Raw genomic sequence first — 20,601 nt, 5'->3', positions numbered from 1 at the left:
CCCGATGTCAGAGGGGAGGATATCCTCGGGGCTGCTGCGGAGCAGGTACAAGATGGGGATCACAACGGCGGTGGCAAGCAGGCAGCCGATGGCGAAGGAGGAGAGGAAGATGCCGGCGGCGGCGCCTTTCTCGACGCCAGAGTAGGCGTAGTAGTTGTAGGTGTCACCTGTGTGAGTGACCTTAACCTCGTCCTGTATGTGCTTGGTGCCGTTCATGATGGTGTCCATGGACACACCGGCGAGCGCGGCGTTGAGGATGGTGGCGAGGCGGTAGCCGGCCAGCGTGACGCGGCCGCCGGCGAGGATCTTGCCGTTGGCCTTGTAGGACTCGGACAGCACAGTACCGTCGGAGATACCCGGGTAGACGTTCTTGACGGCCAGCTCGTAGCTCTCAGCGGCCATGACGGTCGAGTTGGTGGTCATCATCTGCTCCTCGGTAAAGGAGTAGGTTTGGACGAGGTTGTCCACGAAGGCGGAGAGGGTGGCGTAGCTGGCGTCGTCGAGGGGGCGCACGGCGTTGCTCTGCGGGCCCTCGCACATGGAGTCCCAGAAGGCGTGCAGCTTCATGGACGTGCCGGCGGCTTGGTCGACGATTACGATCTGCTTGTTGCCGCCGAGGTCCCCGAGTGGATACTCGGGTGAAAAGAGGTCGGCACTGTGCAGCGGCATGTGGACGTCTCCGACGAAGTGGATTAGGTTTGCGACAGAGGTGATGATGGTGTCGGAGGTGGCGGTGGGGCTTGTGATGGCGCTGACGAGCATCGGGATGACGGAGGCGACGTTGACAATCTCGACGGGGTTGATGGTGAGCGGGATGTTCTGCGGGTTGTAGACGTGGTCGACAAAGTGCCAGCTGGACATGGTGGAGAGGCCCATGGACTTGAGGTCGTCTGCCCAGGGGCCGAGCTCGACGATGTTCGTGCTCTTGGGGAAGGGGCCGACCTCGTTGAGAGCGGTGGCGCAGGCCTGCACCTTTTCCAGCACGTCGGGGTTGAGGTTGCGACGCGCGATCTCGGCGATAGACATGTGGCCCTTGTCCCACCAGGCCTGCGTCGGCAGTGCCACCAGCAGCAGCATCGCAACGACGGCCGCACGAAGGACAGGAATGTGGAAGGCGAAGGCGGCCATGTCTGTCTCTTGGAGGGGTGTTGTGTATATGTGGTAGGCAGAGGGGGGGGGGGACGGGAGGAAAGCGAAGGGGGGCTGCGGTTGGGGCTGATGCGCAGAGGGAAAGCGGGTGGGTAGACGCACGAACTTGAGCAGCGGGCGGGGTGGGTCGATAGGATGACGTGGTGTAGCGGTTAAAGCGGTGGAGGGAGAGGGAAAGAGGGACGTTGAGCAAGGCAGGCTCGAGGTCGAGTTACGCCTGTATGCACCGGTGACCGGGCTGCGGTAGGGGGCCTGCCCGAAAGATGGACAGGGTGGGGCGGTGATGATGGTGATGGTGGTGGTGGGGTGGGGGGCGTCGTGAGTGAAGATGTGTGCATGCGTGCGTAGCGGCAAAAGGGGTCATGTGCCCTTTTTGTCCAGCCTCTAAAGCGGCGCTGAGTACGGCTGGGCCGCACTGCACCCCGTAGCGCTGCGAGCGCGTGTTATGCAGTTTTGAGGAAGAGAGGAGAGCGAGGAAAATGACGTGGCTCGGGGACGCGGCAGCGATGGGTGGCGGGGGCGCGCTGCGGCTTGGTAAAAGTGGTGGGGTGGTGTGGGGGTGGGGGTCGCGGGCGCCACTCCCCCACTCCATGGCCCACAAAGGCAGCAAAAAAAAAAAGGAGCTCGTTGAAGTTCGCCAGCGGCAAAGAGAGAGAAAATCACGCGAAAAAGAGGAAGGAGCGCCAATCAGCCCGCACAGTACAGCTGCACGCAGCTCACAAGGGGAAGAGGGGAGGGGTGGGCGAGAGAGGGGAAGTGCGCGCCATGGCGTGAACTGCTGGCGGGGGCCTAATCGACCCCAAAGAGAGGCACAAGGGCGACGCTACTCAAAATGCACAGAGAGAGGGGGAGTGACATGAGGGGGACTAGTGCGCTGCACTCCAATGCTGGCTCCCCACGCCTGCGTCTGTGCACACACGCACACACAGGGTATTTGCGTCGAGACAGACCTGCATGCGTGTACGAGAGTGCACTCCTTTGACGCCGTGTGCGAGTGGTGGTGGTGGTGGATGGGCACAGCGAGTGCAAACGGCACCATTCCCTCTCCCTCCCTCCCTCCCTCCCTCCCTCTCTCTCTCTCCCTCCCTCGAGAGAGAGAGAGAGAGAGCGCGTGGAGTGTGAGGTGAGGACACAACTGAAGCGTGGAAAGAACAGAAGAGCGGCGGGGAAAAAAACACACCCAAGAGGAGGAGGAAGGGGGGGGGGGAGTGAGAGCGGGGCACGAGCGAGGGGGCGGGGCAGTCGGTGACACACATCACACACACACACACGTCACCCACACATCGCACCGTCGCAACGCTGAAGTCAGTCAAGTAATAGGCAGAGTCACAAGCGCCCAGAGGGAGGAGGAGGAGGGGGGGGAGAGGGGATGCGCAGGTAGGTTAGTCTGCAGGTTTCTCGGTGAGCGTGTCTCTGGGGAAGGGGGTAGGGGCAAGGTAAGAGCTGACACTTGTGCTGGGGACGCTGCCACCTGGTGTCCTCGCTAGCGCATAAGCACCACGAATGGTGTGGCACCAGATGGCGAGAGAGTGAGAGCCTACACAGAGGCGCTGACGAATGCGTAGTGTGCTTGTCTTCGTGCCTCTCTCGCCTTTCGTTTCTCTGACGCTGCACTTTAGGCTGTCAGCCTGGATGCCAGATCCTTGATCATCGGGTTGGTCGCCTCATAAATGTGCGGGAATGGTTCGTTGGATGGCACACCGGCTCTGTGCATGGCCTTGGTTGGCATGTATGGCTTGCCAAGCGGCATCTTTCGTATGTTGGCCGCAATAACATCGTCACCCTTCTTTAGCTGCGCCTCTTCCGCCTCGTCGTACTTCGCTTGCTCCGCTGCTGCAGAGATGGTCGCTGGATGTTGCACGTGATGCTGGATCGGCGAGTGCTTGCACGCCGACACGATAGCGGCCCCGCAGGTCTCGACTGGGATAGGTGATACAATGAGCTTGGCCAACTTTTCAATTCGTCGGGCCTTGCCACGGCGCTCCAGCAGCCCTGGCTTAAGCAAGAGAAGCTTCACCGGTGACAGCGTCGCGGAGGCGGTGGTGAGCTTGTTGTGCTGGTGAACCCGCTCCACTGTGGACTCGTCGGCAATGCCCTTTGTCTTTACGTAGAGAAACCATGAGCTGCTGCTGGCGCTGCTGGCGCTAACCTGGCAGAAGACGCGAAGTGTCCCCGAGGACTGGCCCGCATTGCCCTTCACGGTGGCGAGCACATTCATCTCGCTGTCCACGCTGTCCTGCACGCGTGCTTGCTTCGAGACCCCCTCGTCACCGATATGGTGCATAAAGGCCGTGTCTGGTGACAGGCCAGCCGGCGCCGAGTACGTCAGCACAGCTTCAGTGAAGGCGGTCACGTAATCATAGTCGCACCGAATGAAGTTCTTGGCGCTTCCGGCGTCCTTGCGGGTGGTGCCAAGACACATGGCGGCGTACGTGTGGCCACTGAAGATGCTCCTGTAATTTTCCATGGGATCTGCGGCCGCAGCGTCCGCGGCACTGTTGTCGGCCCCGCGAGCGGCAGCGCTGGCGCTATTACGCTTTGCCACCCACAGCTGCGTGAACTCTTCCCAGTCTATTGTAATGGGCTTGATCTTGGCAGCCTCCTCGGGTGTGACTGTGACGGTGCCAGCAGGTGAGCCACTGCCCGTCTTTCCCTTTCTGCTAACGCCCTTGCCGCCGTTGTCAGTGTTGCTTGCCTCAGCTGCAGTGATGATGCCGAAGAGACTCTCGTAGTTCGACGCAGCGGTATTCTTGAGCCGCGTCAGTGCCACAACTTGGTAGATCGATGGCTGTTGAATGGCATTCTGCACGACGGTACGGCCGATTGCCCCAGTGGCACCAGCGACAATCATGGAGGTCATACTTGTAGTGTGTGATGGCACGGCGGATATAATCCGTGCATGAGGAGCGGTGGGGGAAGGGTGCCTCAGAGAGAGAGAGAGAGAGAGAGAGAAGGCACTGCACCGAGAGTAGGCTTCAGATCGGCCACACAGACCTGCACTCTGAGAAAAAACGAGGAGGGAATTGTGTGTGTGTGTGTGTGTGTGTGTGTAGGAGGCAGGGGCAGAGGAGACGAGCTCAAGGAAAGGAGGATCGGGAAAGAATTGTGGAGGTATGCGCTTTACTTTGGGTAACGGGTGGGGGATGTGCGAGCAACAGGAGAAAGCGCCACCGAGCAGTATGCGAGTGCATGTACAGGTGCCGCCCCAACATACAAACAGCAGCGTTGGTAATCAAAACAGCAGAGAGAGAGAGAGAAGGCGGGCCGAGGAGCAAATTATCGAGGCTAAGGTGAGTCGGAAAGGAGATTGAGTGATTGCCATGGAGGAGCGGGAGGACCGATAATGAGGGGGCGGCGGAGGAGACGTGCACCCTCCCCCCCTCCCGTCTGCTTTCACTTTGCACACCATTGCTGTGGTGCCGTAGCACGCGCCTTCGAGAAAAGGGCGCTGCACCGCAGGAAGGCGAGGCGGGAGAGGGGGGGGGGGAGGAGGGAGGGAGAGAGGGAGTAGCCCTTCTTTGCCTGAAAGATTTGTGTGGATGTAATAAAGACACCGATGCACCTCTACGCCCAGAGGCGCCAGCACCACCCCACAGGCGTGTGCGTGTGTGTGTGTGGGTGTGTGTGTGTGTGTGTGTGGTCATCCTTCTCCATATTCCACACCGCCAAACGACCTTTACATTCGGTCATACTGTATTAGTATTAGTATTATTATTTTTTGGTTGTGTGGTGAAGTGGGTTGCGTGATCGGCCCTTGCGGCACGGCGACGGCGAACGACAACGAGGTCGGCACTCGCCCCCCCCCCCCCTGCCCCTGCCCCCTGGCAAGCACAGCCGTGCATGAAACAGCCAGAGAGAGAGAGAGAGAGAGGGAGACTCGCGTAGATCAGATCGTGGCCCCCCACCCCCACCCCACCCCCGCTCGCTACGGGCCTGACGGATGGAGACGAGGAATACCAAAATGAAAGAGGAGGGGCGGCGGCAGCGGAAGACATCGAGACAAAAGAGAAAGAAAGAGAGGCGGAGAGTTGGCTGGCTGCGATGCGCGCGCGTCGCGTGCGGGTGGCCGTCTTGTACCTTCAGGCGCGTCGATACGGAAAATATCCGGTGCCGAGACGGTGCGCAGCGCTTGCGGTTCTTCAGTGTTGAGCGCAGCAGCCGGGGGAACGATGTGCCCCCCCCCCCTCTCCCCCGGCAGGCACATGTGCAAACACCAGCCACACGACGCGAGGAGGAAGAGGGGGGGGGGGTAAGGCAGTGAGAAAGACGAGAGAACTCGAACTTGATTAACTATGGCACTGCTTCTGCTGTTGGTGCTGTTCCACTCTCAGCAAGGCGAGCTCCGTCTTGGTCTCCAGCTTCCGACCGTAGTTTCGTGAACTGAGCAGCGGCAGGAGCTGCTGAAGCACGGGCAGCATACCGCCTCCCTCTGCACGTGTGTTCACCAGCTCGTCCACCGGTGCCACCGTCAGCAGCGTCTGAATGACATAGTTGCCGTACGGGTCCATGACAACGGTGCTTAAGGGCAGGCGAGCGATGGCGGCATTTGTGGCCGCTGCCGATGCCGCCATCGAAGCCGAAGAGGAGTACACTGCTGACGTCGATGGAGGTGTGGCGGAAACCATCAGCGACTGGCAGAGGAGTCGAATGCGCCGCTCGCTGCAGTGACGCAGAATGTGCTCAATCACGTTGGATGCAAACTTGTTCGTGCACATCCGCACCAAGTCTCGCTGCATGCCAGCCGCCACGGCGTCGATGGTGGTGGTGGTGCCGCGTGCGTAGCAGACGTCCACGAGGCGGGTCACGACGTAGTTACCAAAGGGGTGGGCGGAGAGCTCCTGTACGTGGGGCAGGAGAAGCGCTGCCATGCGTTCGAAGTAGTCCATCGGTGCCCCGGCAGGAGAGGAGGAGAGAGGCGACGACGGCGACAATCCAGCGCACGCGTGGAGGAAGTCCAGACACTTTTGCATAATGCAGCAGCCCTGCTTGTGCTGGCAGACGTACAGCAAATGCTGCTGAATCGCCTGAAAGAGCACCTCCACCCGCTCCTCGAGCAGGCGACGCGATGGTGCAGTGCTGCTTTCGCCCGATGCCGTTGTGGGCGTCCTTGCCGGCGTCGCCGCCATGGCTGCGGGCGACAGCTCTGCGGCACTGTTTGTGCCGGATATCAAGGCGATGTACTGACGTCGAATGCACTCCATCACCTTCATCAGAACGTGGCCACCGTTCGCGTTCGTCAGCAGGCGCAGCAGATCGCGCTCCAGTGCAACGAAGACGAGGTGCTCCTCTTCCGCGTTGCGCACCGTCTCGACGAGCCGCTGCACTGCGAAGGTGCCATGAGGGGAACAGGCGACCTCGCACAGGTGATGCTGCAGCGACGGCAGCCGCAGCAGCCGTTGGCGCTCCGCATCAGGCGCCATGTCAAAGACCTTTTGGAGGAGGAAGTTGCCGTACCCGTCGGCCATGACGGCATCTAGCTTGGGCTCGATTGCCTGCAGAACCACGCGTACAGGGATGGAGTTCTCGAAGGCCTCGGCGCGACGGCGGCGGCGCTCGCGGACGCTGTTGCCAACGCTTCCCTTCTCCCCGGCCCTCGCCCCAGTTACCCCCAGCGGCGACACTGTCATACACCCATCTCGCACAGCCTCTGCTCGGTCCGCAGCAGCCGCGGCGTTGTCTGCTGCCGCCAGTTCGTCGTGCGCTCCGTCGAATGCCTCGACTTCGCTGCACTCGGCGTCGATCACCGCCTGCAGCAGACGGCAGCCGTGCTGATCGTGCGACATGGCGAGTATGATCGGCGCCGAGGCAACGTCCGGCACTGCGGTGGCACCAGCGACCTTGCTTTCCTCAGTCGTGCGCGACAGCTGCCCATCACCCGGCACAACGGGCGATGCGGACGGCGAGTTGGGCAGAACAATTGCCGCCGCTGCGTGCAGGCGCTGGATAAGCGCTTGAACGGCGGCAGGCGACACCATCGACGCCCCACTCCCGGTGGTTGCGACTGCGGAGGTCGACGGACTGTTCAGGTGGTGGGCCGCGAGACTGCTGGGGTTGTGGTGGTATGGCGACGAGCTCTTACCACGGGCACCAACGCCAGTCGTGTAAGTTAACGGCGAGAGCTGCACACGTGGCCGCGCCTCGCGCGATACTTCTCGGGCCGCGACCGATGTACCGTTGGGGTCGAGAGGGCTTCCGCCCATGCGCTTCTTGCCGCCGCTGTTTGTGCTGTTGGTGGCTGTCGCGGTCGTCGTGTGACCGCTGGGGGTGATGATGGTGTATCGCCGCAGCGCTGGCGAGCTGCCGTTGGACGGGCGAGGGTGCGGCGAGGGCCGCAGACTGCAGGAGGGAGGCGAGTTGGTTGCGTTACCGGCGATGTGGCCGGTACTAGTGATCGATGGAGACGCATCAATGGGACTCCAACGGCGCACGGAAGGTGACTGTAAGTTGTGCTGCTGGGACCTGTGCGAGCCTCTTGCTGCTGTTGTTGGCAATGACGGTGTCGACGCGGGCGGTGGCGGTGGCGGCGGCGGCAGGGCCATGGTTGTTGCTGCGCTCGTGCGAGGCGGCACCGTGTGCGAATGCTGCTCCTGCCGGTGGTTGCTGTTGCCTTGGTGCCAGCCGTGGTGCGGCGAGACACGTGTGCCGGTCGTTGCTGTCGGTGCAGGGCTGGGATGCGATGACGACGGTGGAAAGAGCTGTGCCGTGCTGGCTGGGCGAGGCACCCGCCCCGGGGCCGTGGTAAACGCGGACGGGGACACAAATGTGTGGCCAGGACCGGCAGCGTACGGCTGCGCTTCGTATGTCACCTCGGGGATACCCGGATCGCCAACGCCACTATGAAGGTGGGCAGCAATCGAGGATAGCGTGACTGGCTTCGGTACTGTGTCAGGGGTGTGGAGCAGCGCCGCGGCTGCCGCGACGGAGGCTGCGTTCGAGCTCGCTGCTGCTGCGGCGGTGGCCCTCTCGTACGGGCTTAGACACTCCCACAACGCTGCCGCCTCGGACGGGGTGAGGTTGGTGCGCGGCCAGCAGCTGCGGCCCTGCTCTGTCGATGTGTCAGCGGCTGCAGCGGAGGAGGAAGGCCACTGCATGTTGGTGATGTTGGCTGTGTAGACCGACGTCGGCCCCATGCTGCTCAGGCGTGAGAAGGATAGCTGGCGTCGATCCGGCGGCGTATTCGCGCGCGCCGCACCGCCCACGGAGGCAGTGTTGGCAGACCCAAGCCCACCCGCTGGCACCTGTGACGGACTGTGCCGCAGTCGACTCAGCAGCTGGTGATACGGTGTCGTCGACGTTGGTGGAAGCGGCGAAACTGTCGAAATTGACGTTCCCTGCACCGTCGTGCCTGCCGAGCCGCTTGTGAGAAGGCGGCCACCACGCTGAAGCTCCGCGAGCTCCGCCTCGACACATGCACGCCACGCACCGTCGTGACCGCCGCTGTCGAGGGCATCTAGGCTGCTGCTTCCACGAAAGAACTGCGCGACAGCTGCCTCCGCTGCGGAGGACGGAGACGACAGGGTGGTGTGGTACTGGTGAAGCTGCTGATGCGACTGCTGCCGCGGCGGGTGAAACGCACGTATCGACCGGGTAGAGCCATCTAGCGCTGACTGCGGCGTCTCAGCACTGCGCGCCGGAGTCCAGACGTCCGATAGTCGGTCGCCGCCACTTTCACCATCACCGGCGCGGCCAAACTCCTCCTCGCCATCCCCGTCAGCACCCTCCTTCCGTATCGCAGCTGCAGTGTATGAGACGCCCTCGAGCCCGCCTTCGCCTACCACCGTGCCCTCGCGCCTGGCGTAGCCGGACAGCACCGATGGTACGACCACTGCTAAGGGGGTACCTCGAAACATCGCACTATCTACTGTTGTGCTGGGGTAGTCGCTGCTGTCACGGTTGACTGCAACCGGTAAGATCGACGCTGCATCATCGATCGAGAGCGGCGTCGTCGCTTTAGTTGCCGTGCTCACAGCTGAGGTGTAAGCGGTGAGTGCATGAGAGGGGGGAATGGATTGGCGCGCGTGCGGCGATGGTCTCTGCTGCAGAGTGGCCACCTGAGTCGCTGCTGAGGGGGAGGTGAAGAGGAGCTGCTTCGGCTCCCGGAATACGTTGTAGCCGTCGCCGCGTTTGGCCAAGCCTTCTTCGACGCTCCTCGCTCGCTCGTCCGAGCGCTGTGGAAGCACTTTTGCATCCGTGGCCGGGGTGCGACTCACTGGAGGCTGGTTCAACGAGTTCGCGTGGTGGTGCTCGTAGTCGGTGAGAAAGGAGCTGTCCGTGTTGTCATACACCGTCCAGCTACTCGTGACGGCTGCAGTGGAGGAGGCGGTGTATCGCCCCGCAGCAGAGCCACCGCTACAACTGGCGATGGTCGCCGAGCTGCCGTTGCTTCTCTGCTTGCCAAGTACCTCTGCTGTCGCGCTGAGAGCGGAATCATACAGTGATATCGTGTGCTCGCTGCCTGTGCCTGGGTGATGCCGCTGATGAGGCTGCTCCTGTTGTACTTGCTGATCTTGCTCTTGCTCGTTACGTGCTTCCTCGTCCGCCACGAGGCGCACCTGCGACAGCAGGTGCAGCAGCTCTTCACTCTCCGCTTGGGCGAACATCGCGCTGAATGTGATGCGATGGACCCACCGACACACGCAAGGGAAGCTAACCCAGGCGCAAACCAACGGCTGAGGGGGTTGCGCAGTGGCAGCTGTACAGGGCAGCGAGAGACGGAAAACCAACACCCCCAAAGACGAGGCGCGCAGACTTCTGAAGTTTGGCAGTATCAGCAATGAGTGAATAGTTTGCTGAGGAAAGCTCTGAGGAAGGGGGGGGGGGAGGGGATGAGACGACGAACAATGCGGAGAAGGGGCGCGAAAGAGGGTCCTTGTGTTGTTGTTCTTGTGAGAGCACACACCCACGCACGCCTACTCCTCAAACAACGAAGAGCGTTGGTAGGTGGGAGGACGCAGCAGCGACAGTGGCCCCCCTTCCTTTCCCGTTGTATGGAGGCGTGTTGTCCTCACGTAGAGGAAGCGCGAACACCCCGGCACGAAAATGACTGAAGGAGAGGCAAACGAGAGAGGGAGGGAGGGAGGGAGGTGAAGATGAAGAAGCGAAAGGAAAAATACAGAGAACTGTGAGAGGAGGGGAGGAGGGGAGAGGAGGGGCGGAAGCGAAAGAACTTCAAAGAATGCCCCAAGAGAGAGAGAGAGAGAGAGACGCACAACGCAGCGCAACGACGACGGACGAAGAAGGAGGAAAGGTGGAAGTGAATTGCCAGACAGAGGGAGAACAGAGGAGCCGGTGGACAACGAAGCGAGCGAAAAGCGGCGGGAGAGAGAGGCAGAGGGGGGCGAGAAGGAACAAGAGAAGACACAGAGGGAAGAGACAACGAAATCAACAACGGCAACAATGAATGGGCGGTGAAAGACCAAAACGAGCAACACGTGTGTGTGTGTGTGTCTCTTCCCTCGTGGGCTGTTCGTTTTTCCTTTGGTTGAATCTGAATACAATCAAGAGAGGGAGGGGGAGGGGAGATGATGTACAGGCACAGAGACACTTTCTAAGTTCCAGACGCCAGCGCACATACACGCACGAAGCGTATGTACGAGCGACGTTGATGTGGCGTACGCGCAACAGCCCAGCAGAGAAGCGGCCTTGATGACTGAAAAGGGGAGGGCACAGCTGACAAAACGCAGAGGATACGACAACAGCCGTGGAGAAAGAACACACAGAGAGTAGAGGAAGGAAGGAGGCTACCGTGGGGTACCCTGTGGGCGCGCGAGAGAGGAATGGATGGTGTGCCACAGCAGCACAGTTAGGACACCCGCCCCACACACCCAGCAAAGACGCCAGTGAAATACTGAGAGAGACGAAGAGAGCGAGCGAGTGCGTGTGCGTGGAAAGAGTGTTGTCAGCTTTGGCTCTTTTCTCCTTCTTCACCTTTATAGCAAAACAGCTTCACCCACGTACCGTGCGCCACGCTGTTTGTTCGTGTTCGCTGATCCAGTCCACCACACGACAGCGACACGTCACCTCTTGCGTTGCTCGTCTCGCTCTGCTTATTTTTCTCTTTGTTTGATTTTTTTGGGCTTTTACGCCAAATGGCCCGCGGCTCTCTTTTCTTTTTTTCCCCAAGCCGCTGAGCGACCAAAGGCAGCCACCACGAAGTGGAGAAAAACAAAAATCTGACCGTCCTTCCGGTCCTCCTCGTATGGGCTCTTTATGTGGTGCTTGTGTGTATGCGGAGCGCGGAGAGGGCGAGAGCGTGTTGTGAGGAAAAGGGGGGGGGCAAGGGGAAGGCGAGAATGAGCGTTGGAAGGCACGCACCCACACACGCACACGCACACACACACAGCTGGCGGGTAGGCAGACACTACGAGGTGCTTCTGTATGAACTCTGAGTTGTTCTAAGAGGGGGGAGGGAGGGGAGGGAGGGAACACACAAAGTAAACGCCCACGCAGAGTGGGTGGAGAAACAGTTTCGCGGTGGCGCCTCACGAATGCCACCGCCTCAGGCGTTCCTCCCTTTTCTGCTTTGCCTCTCTCTTTGCTGCTGCTGCTGCTGCCGCCGTCGCCTTTGGATCTCAGGGACGAGCAAAGCCGCCACAGACGTCTGTGCGGCTTGAGAGGGACACCCCACAGTGCACCCCGAACGCGGCGCAGGTCTGTGCGGAGAGGACTTCTCTTTTGGACGGGCGGGCGGCGAGCCACCCCAAAAAGTTGGGGTGAGGTGCCGGGGAAGAGAGAGAGAGAGGCGTCCGATAAAATACACGGCAAAGACCAGCACACACACACACACACACAAAGATGAAGCGAGAGACGAGAGAGAGAGGCGTACAGCCACCGCCCCAGAAGACACACAAGGTGGAGAGAAGGGGCGCGGCGCTATCGCAGAACGTTTAGTGTTTTTTTTTCTCTGGAGTGTAATGAGGGTTATGGAGGGCGGGGAGAGAAGGGGAGGGGGGGGGGGCGGGAGAGTCGAACAAAGAGGCGGTCTTGAACGTCTCTTTCGCCCTGGCCACACTGCACCCGTCAAGGCTTGTCGGCTGTTGCCAGCCCGATCGGCCTGTGCCTTTCCTCGCTTGCTTTGATCTATGTCGTCCCTTGTCTTCTCTCCAGAGGATTACCGGAGAACTCCTGCGCTCCTAAAAGCCAAAAAAACCAAAGAAAGGAGGAGGAAGGCGGGGCGGGGGGGGGAGGCGCGTCTACGTGTGCGTGTGCGTGTGTCGAGTGCTGCGTGATGAGTGAGGAGGGGTGGGGGCACTCGACTTTGCTAATTCCCTTCTGAAATCGCTCCAGGTGGCCCAAAAGAAAAACAACCACAACCGATCTTTACAAGCGTCCCCACGGAGACGGGGGTAGAGCGTTAAGGTGATGCGGAAGGGTGGAGGTGTGTGTACGTGCACGTGGCTGATCAGCTGATCCTGTTCGTGTCTTGTTTTTCTCCTTGAAGTCTGCTCGGGGGTGGACGGAGTGATGAGGGAGGGAGGGACGCGCTCAACGCAAAGTCGACTTCAAAGAACGTAAAATCACAACAGTGACAAGATCAACAGCCCCAAGTGTGTCCACACGCACACCCACACACACGCACAGACAGAGAGACACAACGTGACTCCGAGGAACAGTTGGAGAGAGGGCGAGCGAGACAGAGGGAGGGGGCCAGGGGGATGGGGGGGGGGACACAGTGAATCGTGGAGAGCCCAACGACACTTCAGACACACGGGTAGGCAAGCTAAGTTGACCCACTCAACGCGCAAAGGTGGAAGTGGCGAAAGAGAAACAGGGGAGAGCTCAAGCAAAGTGAGTAGTAGCAGCAGCGGGAAGAGAGGAGAAGGAGAAGAAGAGAGAGGGGTGCGAGTACAAAGGAGAGGGGAGGAGCTGTTCACGAGGGTACAAGTGGGGGGGGGGGGGAAGAGGGAGTGGGAGTGGGAGGGAGGGAGTGGGAGGGAAGAAGAAACAGCGCAACCACCACCACAACAAAAAAAAAGTGGCACAAGGGCTCCAACAATACACGCCCAATCACGAGGCACCACGAGCACAGTCAAAAGCGACGCACACAGCGAGAGAGAGAGAGAGAGCAAAAAGGAAGGAAGCGAAGAGAGAAACGAACGCTTCAAGCAGAGAGGGGAGAGAGAGGGAGGGGAGTAAGAACGACCAACGAAAAGAGAAAGCGCTGAGAATGAGCAAGTCAGGCGAGTGTCGTGTCGCAGCACCTAACCCACTCCCCACCCAGACGCCCAGGGAGTACGTGTTCTTCTGCGCAGGTGAGGGGGTATTGAACAGCAACAACGCTGAAGAACAAACAACAAAGAGGACAGGCAAGAGGGAGGGAGGGAGGGGGGAGAGAGAGAGGGAGAGCGAAGAAGTGTACGTCTGCCTTCTCCTCTTTGATCTTGGCTTCTCACTCTGTGCTTTACGTGTGGAGACCGATTGGGTGAGCCTTCCAAGCGTGCACGGACTGCGGCCCCCCTTCACTCTCCCTTTGCGTAATGACGAAGCGGAGGGGAGGGAAGGCAGCGACTTCTGGTTTACTGGCCGCCGCCTCTCTTGGTGGGTGATACCTTTTCAGAGGTGGCGATACTACCTGAGGGCGATAAGACGTGCCCCCGGAGATCGAAAAGGAAAGGTGGGTTGTGTCGAGTAACACAACGACCGATGTCTGCTATCACGGCTGCTCAGACTAGACACACACACACACACACGCCGAGACGCAGGCACAAAGAAAACAAGGCGAGAAACTAAACCAACACAGATGAGACCAACACGAGAGCAGCCGAACAGACGCGAAATGGGGGGGGGCAGGAGACACCACGTACAGGGAGATGCACTGAGGTGGACGGACCAGGCACGCGTACACCCACACCCACACCTACACAACGTATATATATATATATATTTATCTAAGGGTATAGATGGTCACAGGCACTCAGACACACGGGCGCAGAGCGGTGCAGACACACACACACACACACAGACAGCTGGCGGGGGATGACAACAGAAAGGGGGCGGCAAGGGAGTTGTTGTCTTTTGTTATCGCTTCGTCTTCTTCCGTCCTTCCCGAGGTTTTTTTATGGCTTTACTCACCTGCGAGTGAGTGTGCGAGTGAGAGGGAGAAGAGAGAAGTATACGTGTGCGGATGGATGGATGGATGGGTGGATGGATGGAGTGAGCGAGTGGCCGCAGTGAAGTAGGGAGAGCGGGGTAAGGGAGAGGGAAATAGTTGAGGATGTTGACCGCTGGGCAGACATAGGAGAGCGAGTCGCACACGTCTTTCGGAGATGTCCGCGACTTGTCGAGACCTTTACACCGGAGAGGCGGCGACCAACGGTCTCCTTTGACGGGAGAGAGGGGTGGGCAGAGACGCCCGCACTCTACCTGCCTTAGTCGCGCGTTTCTTTCTCTTGCCTTTTGGTTCACCGTTCCTTAGCTTGGCTCTTGTCCATGCCACCACCACCACCGCCACTGCCACCTCCCCCCCTCCCCACGGCCATCCTTCCTGCATCGACCCAGCGGCTGCCCATACGCGCACGCACCGTTGTACACCCGATCGACTCGCCTACGTCCCGGGAAAGGCGTGAGAAAGGGAGGGCAGAGGGGGAGGGTGGCGACAGAAGCTGAGCGAGCAAGTTTGGGGGTGCTACGGCGATCACGTGATGGGCCCATATAGACCTCACCACCCCCGCGATCGCTGTGGTTCCGGGCAGGCGTAATGCATTCATACACTGTCCCACAGAGGTGCGCAGAGCTGAACGGGGATGGCTGGGCACTATCGACAATCCCCCAACATTCCTGCCGCCTACTAGCTGGCCAGTCCTGCCTCTCCCATCGAAGCAGACGGAGATGACGAGAGAAAGGGAGACGGAGAGGGAGGGATGTGTGGGTGAGAGATCACAAGACCTGCTGTACGATACTTGTCTTCTCTGCCACGAGTCCTTCCCACATGGCAACGCACTCGTCTTTCAAGTGCTGGAGCTCCATGGGGTCTGCCGTGCGACTCCACACGCGCCGCGACTGCTGTCGCCAGGTGAGAGGCTCGGCTGCGGAGGCGGCATCACTGTCACCGCGTGTTGAGTTGTCGAAAATTTCGGAGTTGCCCAGTAACTGGGAGGCGAGCCGCTTCTTGGCGGCTAGCATGTCTGGATCAGCATCGGTGACTGCGGCTGCAGCTGCACCTGCAGAGCCAGCTGGCGGCGGCTGGGGCTTCACTGTATTAACGGTACCCACTGACCTCTGTTGTGTCTCGCAGTCGAAAGGCGGCTGTAGAAGCTGCGCGGGATCAAGCACAACCTCGCTCCATACCCACTGCAGCTCCGGTCCTATTCCACCTTGCCCCTCCCTTCCTCGTCCTACTGTCTCTGTGGCGGCAGCGATGGTAGGCGATGGCGACACCGTGGAGGACGAGGAGGAGGAGGAGGAGGCAGGTGCCAGTCGGCGTGTGTCAGCAGCGGTACGCGCCCACGCAGCTACCGTGCGGAAGTTCTGCTCCTGCACAAGGGCAGCGACAGCAATGGCGTCCAGCTGCTTCGTCCGCTGGAGCTCCTTTTCATGCAAACGCATAAAGCCAACGGGGCTAATGAGAAACAATACGCTGCAGAGGCTAAAGCCGCCGCTAAGCGCGGTGAGCTGCCCAAGCTGCTGTACCTTGCGGGGGTTGCGCAGCCGCCAGACACGGTAGATCTGCGCCCGTTGGTAGTAGACTGCGAGACCGGTGGCCCCGGCCGTGAGAAGCGATACCACGCTTAACAGTCGACTCCACAAGACAAGACGTTGGGCGTAGTCGAAGCGCTTTTTCGAAAGTCGCTCAATATCGTTATAGAGGAGTCGACTGTCGACCCCGTACGATTCACACGTCGCCTCAAGGCGGCTGTTTCTGAGGTTTGGTGCCGCAGAGCTACTCGCTGGCATGCTGAGCGCTGTCATTATTAGCGATCTGCCTCAAGAGAGGTTCGCGTTAGTCGTGTCAGGTGCGAGTCAGACCACGCGAGAGTCCCTGTGCGCTGGACCTAAATGCCCAGACACTCACCGAGTACGCGGACATGTTCGATGGGAGGGCGAAAGCGCCATGGGGCGTTGACGGTGAGTGAGTGAGTAGGGGGAGAGCGACAGTCGTGGGGGCGAGTGGTGGTCGGCGGGTAAAAGCACAGTAGCCCAGAGAAGGGGGAAAGTACCGCCTAGGATATGCATTGATGAACAAACACACGCCTACGCAGCGGCTGCGTGTGCGTGTTCAGTTATAAACCACAACTCCGCCGCACCCGAGCGGCAGCCGCATGGAGCGCCACGCAGCCTTATTCGACACGTGTGCCCCTCCCCCCTTTCGTTTACCGTCTACAGAGACGGGGGCAGCGCGACCGCCGACGGGGGAGCCCTGGAGATTGTGATACGCACCCACGTGTGTTCTCTGCCTTTCAGCTTCACACCGAGCAGCTCCTCGCTCAACATGTCGCTACTTTCTGGCGTACGCAGTTGCGAATCCCTCGGATGGGAGAGACGAAACGACGAGATCCACCGACAAACGCACGCACGCACGCACACACACACACACACGCAGAGACTTATAGAAGCAGAAAAGGCTCTAACGAAGAACACGCCTGGTGTGCTCCCCCTCCGAAGCGCTTGCCACTTTCAGCGCCCCGTCACGCGCGGAGCGGTGGGGGTGTGGATGCATGGGAGGGGGGGGAGCACACCAGGCGTGTAACGCAACAGCGTACTCAAGAAGGGGAAAGAGAGAAAGAGAGCGAGCGAGGTCAGTGGAGAGTGCGCCTGAAAGGGGGCACACCGCAGCCACCCGTCTCCGTCGCTCTGACAGACAGATGAGTAACAGAGTGCGGGGAAGAGGAATGAGGGTCACGAAAAAAAGCAAAAGAAACGCGCGCGCGCGCGAGGCTGCCGAAGCCAACAATGAAGGAGAAGGCGGAGTGAAGAGAGAGGGAGGGAGGGGGGGGGGAGTACAGAGAACTCAACCGCAGAGTTGCCATGCACCGCCTCGGTGCATTCCTTTCTCGAACAGAAGACAGAAAAAGAGTGGGTGAAAGAGAGAGAGAGGGGCGAAGGGCAGCACGCAGGCGTAAAAGGCCACGGCAACGACTGGGCTGGATGCTCATCACCAAGCTGCCGAGTCGTTGCCGCCGTCCCAAGGAAAGGGACGTGCGTACATAACTGCAGTGCGTGTGTTCTGCGGCGCCGCTCCTGCGCGGTGGGGCAGTTTTCGTTTATACACTCGCTGCCCCTTTCGGCCATTACTTCAGCCGTCTGCCAGAGTGCCTGCGCTGCACGTGGGTCGGTCAACCGTGCCCCCTCCCCCCTTTCACTCTACGCTACTCCCTGATGACGTTCAGGCGGATCGCCTTTCCCACCTCCGCCGCAACAGGCAGCGTCAGCACACTCTTGTAGTACCTGAACGAGTTCGGATACTTGGATATAATCATCGGCTTTAGCTCTTGGCAGCAGAGGGCACCGTGGAGCGACATGGCCATCACGAGATCCGCAGCCGTCAGCGAGCCTCCGACAAGGAAAAGTAGATCCTTGCGCTGCACGGCAGAGGTGCCGGTGGCGACGCTCCCCATGATGGAGCTGCGGGCAGACATGAGCACCGACGCGCGCGGTGTTGCCGAGATAGCCATGCTGTCCCGCGACAATGATGGGCGACGGCTTGCACAGTAGTGACTGTCGTCACCCTCTTCCTTGCCCAGTGCCTCGTCGGTAGTCTTCTTGATGAACATCAGCTGCTTCTCCCGCTCCTGCCGCTCCTTCTCCATGTGACGGTGCCGAACTGACCAGGCCACGTTGTACACAGAGCTGAGGCGCGAATCGCGCGTCACGCGGGAGGCCATGTAGTCCTCATCGTTCAAGAGCAGCTCTTCGTCTGTCATGGCGGAGCGCGCCGTCAGCGGGCAGGACTGCTGCGCGAACGTGCGGCAAGTCTCCTTCAGGTAGACCAAACGCCGCTCGAGCCCATCAAGGTTCCTGCATAGCCGCTTTTTCACGTCTGCGTCCGGCCTCGGCCCCGACTTGTGCTCGTACGCGGAGATTTTCTTTGTGTAGAAGTCGATGCGTGTGGTTGCGAAATCAAGCCAGCTGTCTACCTGTGTGGACTCAAGCAGCGAGTGACCATACATGGCGTATGGGATGGGGAACTGCGGGTGCGGGATCTTCTCGTTGCTTGTCCCGGCGCTGTCGATGCCGGCGCTGACGGAGACGAGCATGACCTCTGTGCGTGCCAAGTAGCGGATCATCGCGTTGGACTCGAACAGGTACCCCTCATCCGTCTTCATGACCGGCACGCGCTGCATTGGATGGCAGTTGAGGCGGTACTCCTCTGTTTCGTTCTCTCTCCCAACCACAATCGGCACCACCTTTAGCTGAATACCGGCGTACGCAGCGACAAGTAGCGTGCGCTGCACGTACTGCGAGTCAAGCGGGCCAATAAGCGATACGACCATTTTTCCCTTTTGTAAATTTTCGCGTCACTGTAAAGGTGGGCTGCTGAGTGACAGTGAGAAGGGCGATGCAGTGGATGCTGAGCACGACGAACACCACGCGTACACGGAGGTAGTCATAAGTGCCAGGTGCACGTTTGCGCCCGCGTACGTGTCAGCGATGGAGAGAGCAGAGATGGTGGTGGTGAAAGAGTTCGGTGTGTGGAGGGTGGAGCAGCAACACCAGGAAGGGAGCAAGACGGGGGGGGCAGTGCCTCGCCGCTCCCGTTTCCACCCCCCTTTTTTACCCCCCCCCTTCCCCCGCCTGCGAGAGAGGCGGAGGGGGGCGCGAGAGCGATGCAGGGAGACACAAAGACACCGAACCAGCCTCCTTGAAGCCCACAGCTCATACGTTCGTTTAAATGGATACACGTGCGCGCAGGTGTAGCTGTGCGCACTGTCAAGGCGTGCCGAGAGTCTCCAATCCCCATTTCTTTCTCCCGCTTTGACTTTCGCCTTCTACGCAGTTGTAGCCCACGCCCACCTCGATTGCGTATCCGGTGACAGACAAGAGGGGAGTGAAGAGGGAGGGAGAGAGAGAGAGAGAGCGCGGCCGTTGAGGTGGTGCAGCGTGCGTGCGTGTGTGTGTGTGTGGGGGGGGGGGGAGGGGTGAGCTTATTTGGGCTCTTGCGCCTTTGTTTCTTTGATGATTGGGGCTTCTCTTTTAAGAGTCTCGTTACGGGGTGGACTCTCTACGACGTTACCAAACTGAGCAACAACAACAACAACAACAACAACAACAACAACAGAACGGAAAGCTGCAGGCGCGCAGTCTACCCGTTGTGCTCCCGAGCATCGCATGGGTGTTGCCGATGGACGTATACATGACACCTAGAGGAGGAGGTGGAGGAGGAGCACCAAACACTCCCCACCTCCGCGTCACCCCGCTCGAGAGAGAGAGAGGGAGAGGGAGAGAAGAGAAGAGAAGAGCTCTGCTGCATGGGTCATTAGAGAGAGAGAGGGAGCGACACACCCACCCCCACAACCACCCACCTGCAATTCTGGACACAAAGGCCAGCACACGCGCTGGTGTCATCGCCACCCCATCCTTCACTGTCACAGCAACAAACACAAGAGCAACACCAACAGTAACGCTACCCCCACAAGAGAAAGGCGCAGACGAATGAAGCGAGACGAAAAGGGCCAGGAAAGGCGAGGAGAAAGGCAAAGCCGAGACGACATAGATGTCTGTCATGATGTACCAGTGCATATACCGCCCACAGAAGACAACCGCCATCTGGGGACAATCAGGGAGACACACACACACACACACTCATACGTGCAGGTGGTGAAGGAAGGAAGGAAGAAAGGAAGGAAGGGGGGGGGGGAAGGGGAAGAAGAGAAGGCACACGCGGGGAAGGAAGTGCACAGGCGGAAATCATACAAGGAGGGGAGGGGAGGGGGAGGAGGAGAGCGAGGGGGCGGAGGTAAAGCTGAAAAAGACAAGCGACGCCAGATGAACTCATTGCCCAACAACGCGAGGGAGACGCAGCATGAACCAGGCGAGAGAGAGAGAGAGGAAAGTCAGCTGCAGCCAAAGAGGGGAGGAGGAGGAGGAGGAGGAGGAGAGAGAAAAAGCAAGAGAGGTGGAGATGAACAGTACGGACAACAAGCTCAGCAGTAAAGACATCATCTACCTCTGCCTCTCCCTTACCCATGCACAGCCACGCGCACAGGCAACTTCAACGAAGAACAAAACAAAACAGCAGTGGAGAAAACGCAAAGGGCGACCGATGAAAGGGGGAGGGAGGGGGGAGGGGGGAGGGGGAGACACCCACACACACACACACACCTACCAATTCCACCTAAAGCTCTGCAGTCCGACGCCTCGTGCGCCTGTGCCACCAACCTCTCGCATCCCGCTTTCCCCCACTGCTGGGGACAGGCACTGGTATCAAAGACATATCGCGAGGAAAAGACGCTTCTGATGGGGCTTGCCTTACACCTGTATGGCCCCACTATATGCGTGCGGTGAGCTCGGACGCGG

The 20,601-nt window shown here is 59.9% G+C and overlaps 5 protein-coding genes across 5 annotated transcripts; all 5 read right to left on the bottom strand.

Moving 5' to 3' along the window:
* LBRM_12_0420 (putative 3'-nucleotidase/nuclease) lies at positions 1–1,128 on the bottom strand (the record flags this gene model as incomplete). Its single annotated transcript, XM_001563042.2, has 1 exon — positions 1–1,128. A coding segment is annotated over one exon (1,128 nt), but the record flags the coding sequence as incomplete, so codon positions are not given.
* Positions 1,129–2,764: 1,636 nt separating this feature from the next.
* On the bottom strand, positions 2,765–4,009 carry LBRM_12_0410 (conserved hypothetical protein; the record flags this gene model as incomplete). Its single annotated transcript, XM_001563041.1, has 1 exon — positions 2,765–4,009. The coding sequence occupies one exon, from the start codon at positions 4,007–4,009 to the stop codon at positions 2,765–2,767; it is 1,245 nt and encodes a 414-aa protein (XP_001563091.1).
* Positions 4,010–5,435: 1,426 nt separating this feature from the next.
* On the bottom strand, positions 5,436–9,749 carry PUF4 (putative pumillio protein 4; the record flags this gene model as incomplete). Its single annotated transcript, XM_001563040.2, has 1 exon — positions 5,436–9,749. One exon carries the CDS (start codon positions 9,747–9,749, stop codon positions 5,436–5,438), a length of 4,314 nt encoding a protein of 1,437 aa, XP_001563090.1.
* Positions 9,750–15,024: 5,275 nt separating this feature from the next.
* Positions 15,025–16,056, bottom strand: LBRM_12_0390 (conserved hypothetical protein; the record flags this gene model as incomplete). Its single annotated transcript, XM_001563039.2, has 1 exon — positions 15,025–16,056. One exon carries the CDS (start codon positions 16,054–16,056, stop codon positions 15,025–15,027), a length of 1,032 nt encoding a protein of 343 aa, XP_001563089.1.
* A 1,397-nt stretch (positions 16,057–17,453) lies between these two features.
* Positions 17,454–18,578, bottom strand: LBRM_12_0380 (conserved hypothetical protein; the record flags this gene model as incomplete). Its single annotated transcript, XM_001563038.2, has 1 exon — positions 17,454–18,578. One exon carries the CDS (start codon positions 18,576–18,578, stop codon positions 17,454–17,456), a length of 1,125 nt encoding a protein of 374 aa, XP_001563088.2.
* Positions 18,579–20,601: the final 2,023 nt, after the last annotated feature.

The sequence above is a fragment of the Leishmania braziliensis genome, chromosome 12 (assembly GCF_000002845.2).
Source record: "Leishmania braziliensis MHOM/BR/75/M2904 complete genome, chromosome 12".
Lineage (NCBI taxonomy): Eukaryota > Euglenozoa > Kinetoplastea > Trypanosomatida > Trypanosomatidae > Leishmania > Leishmania braziliensis.
This window is presented reverse-complemented; position numbering and strand designations above follow the sequence as displayed.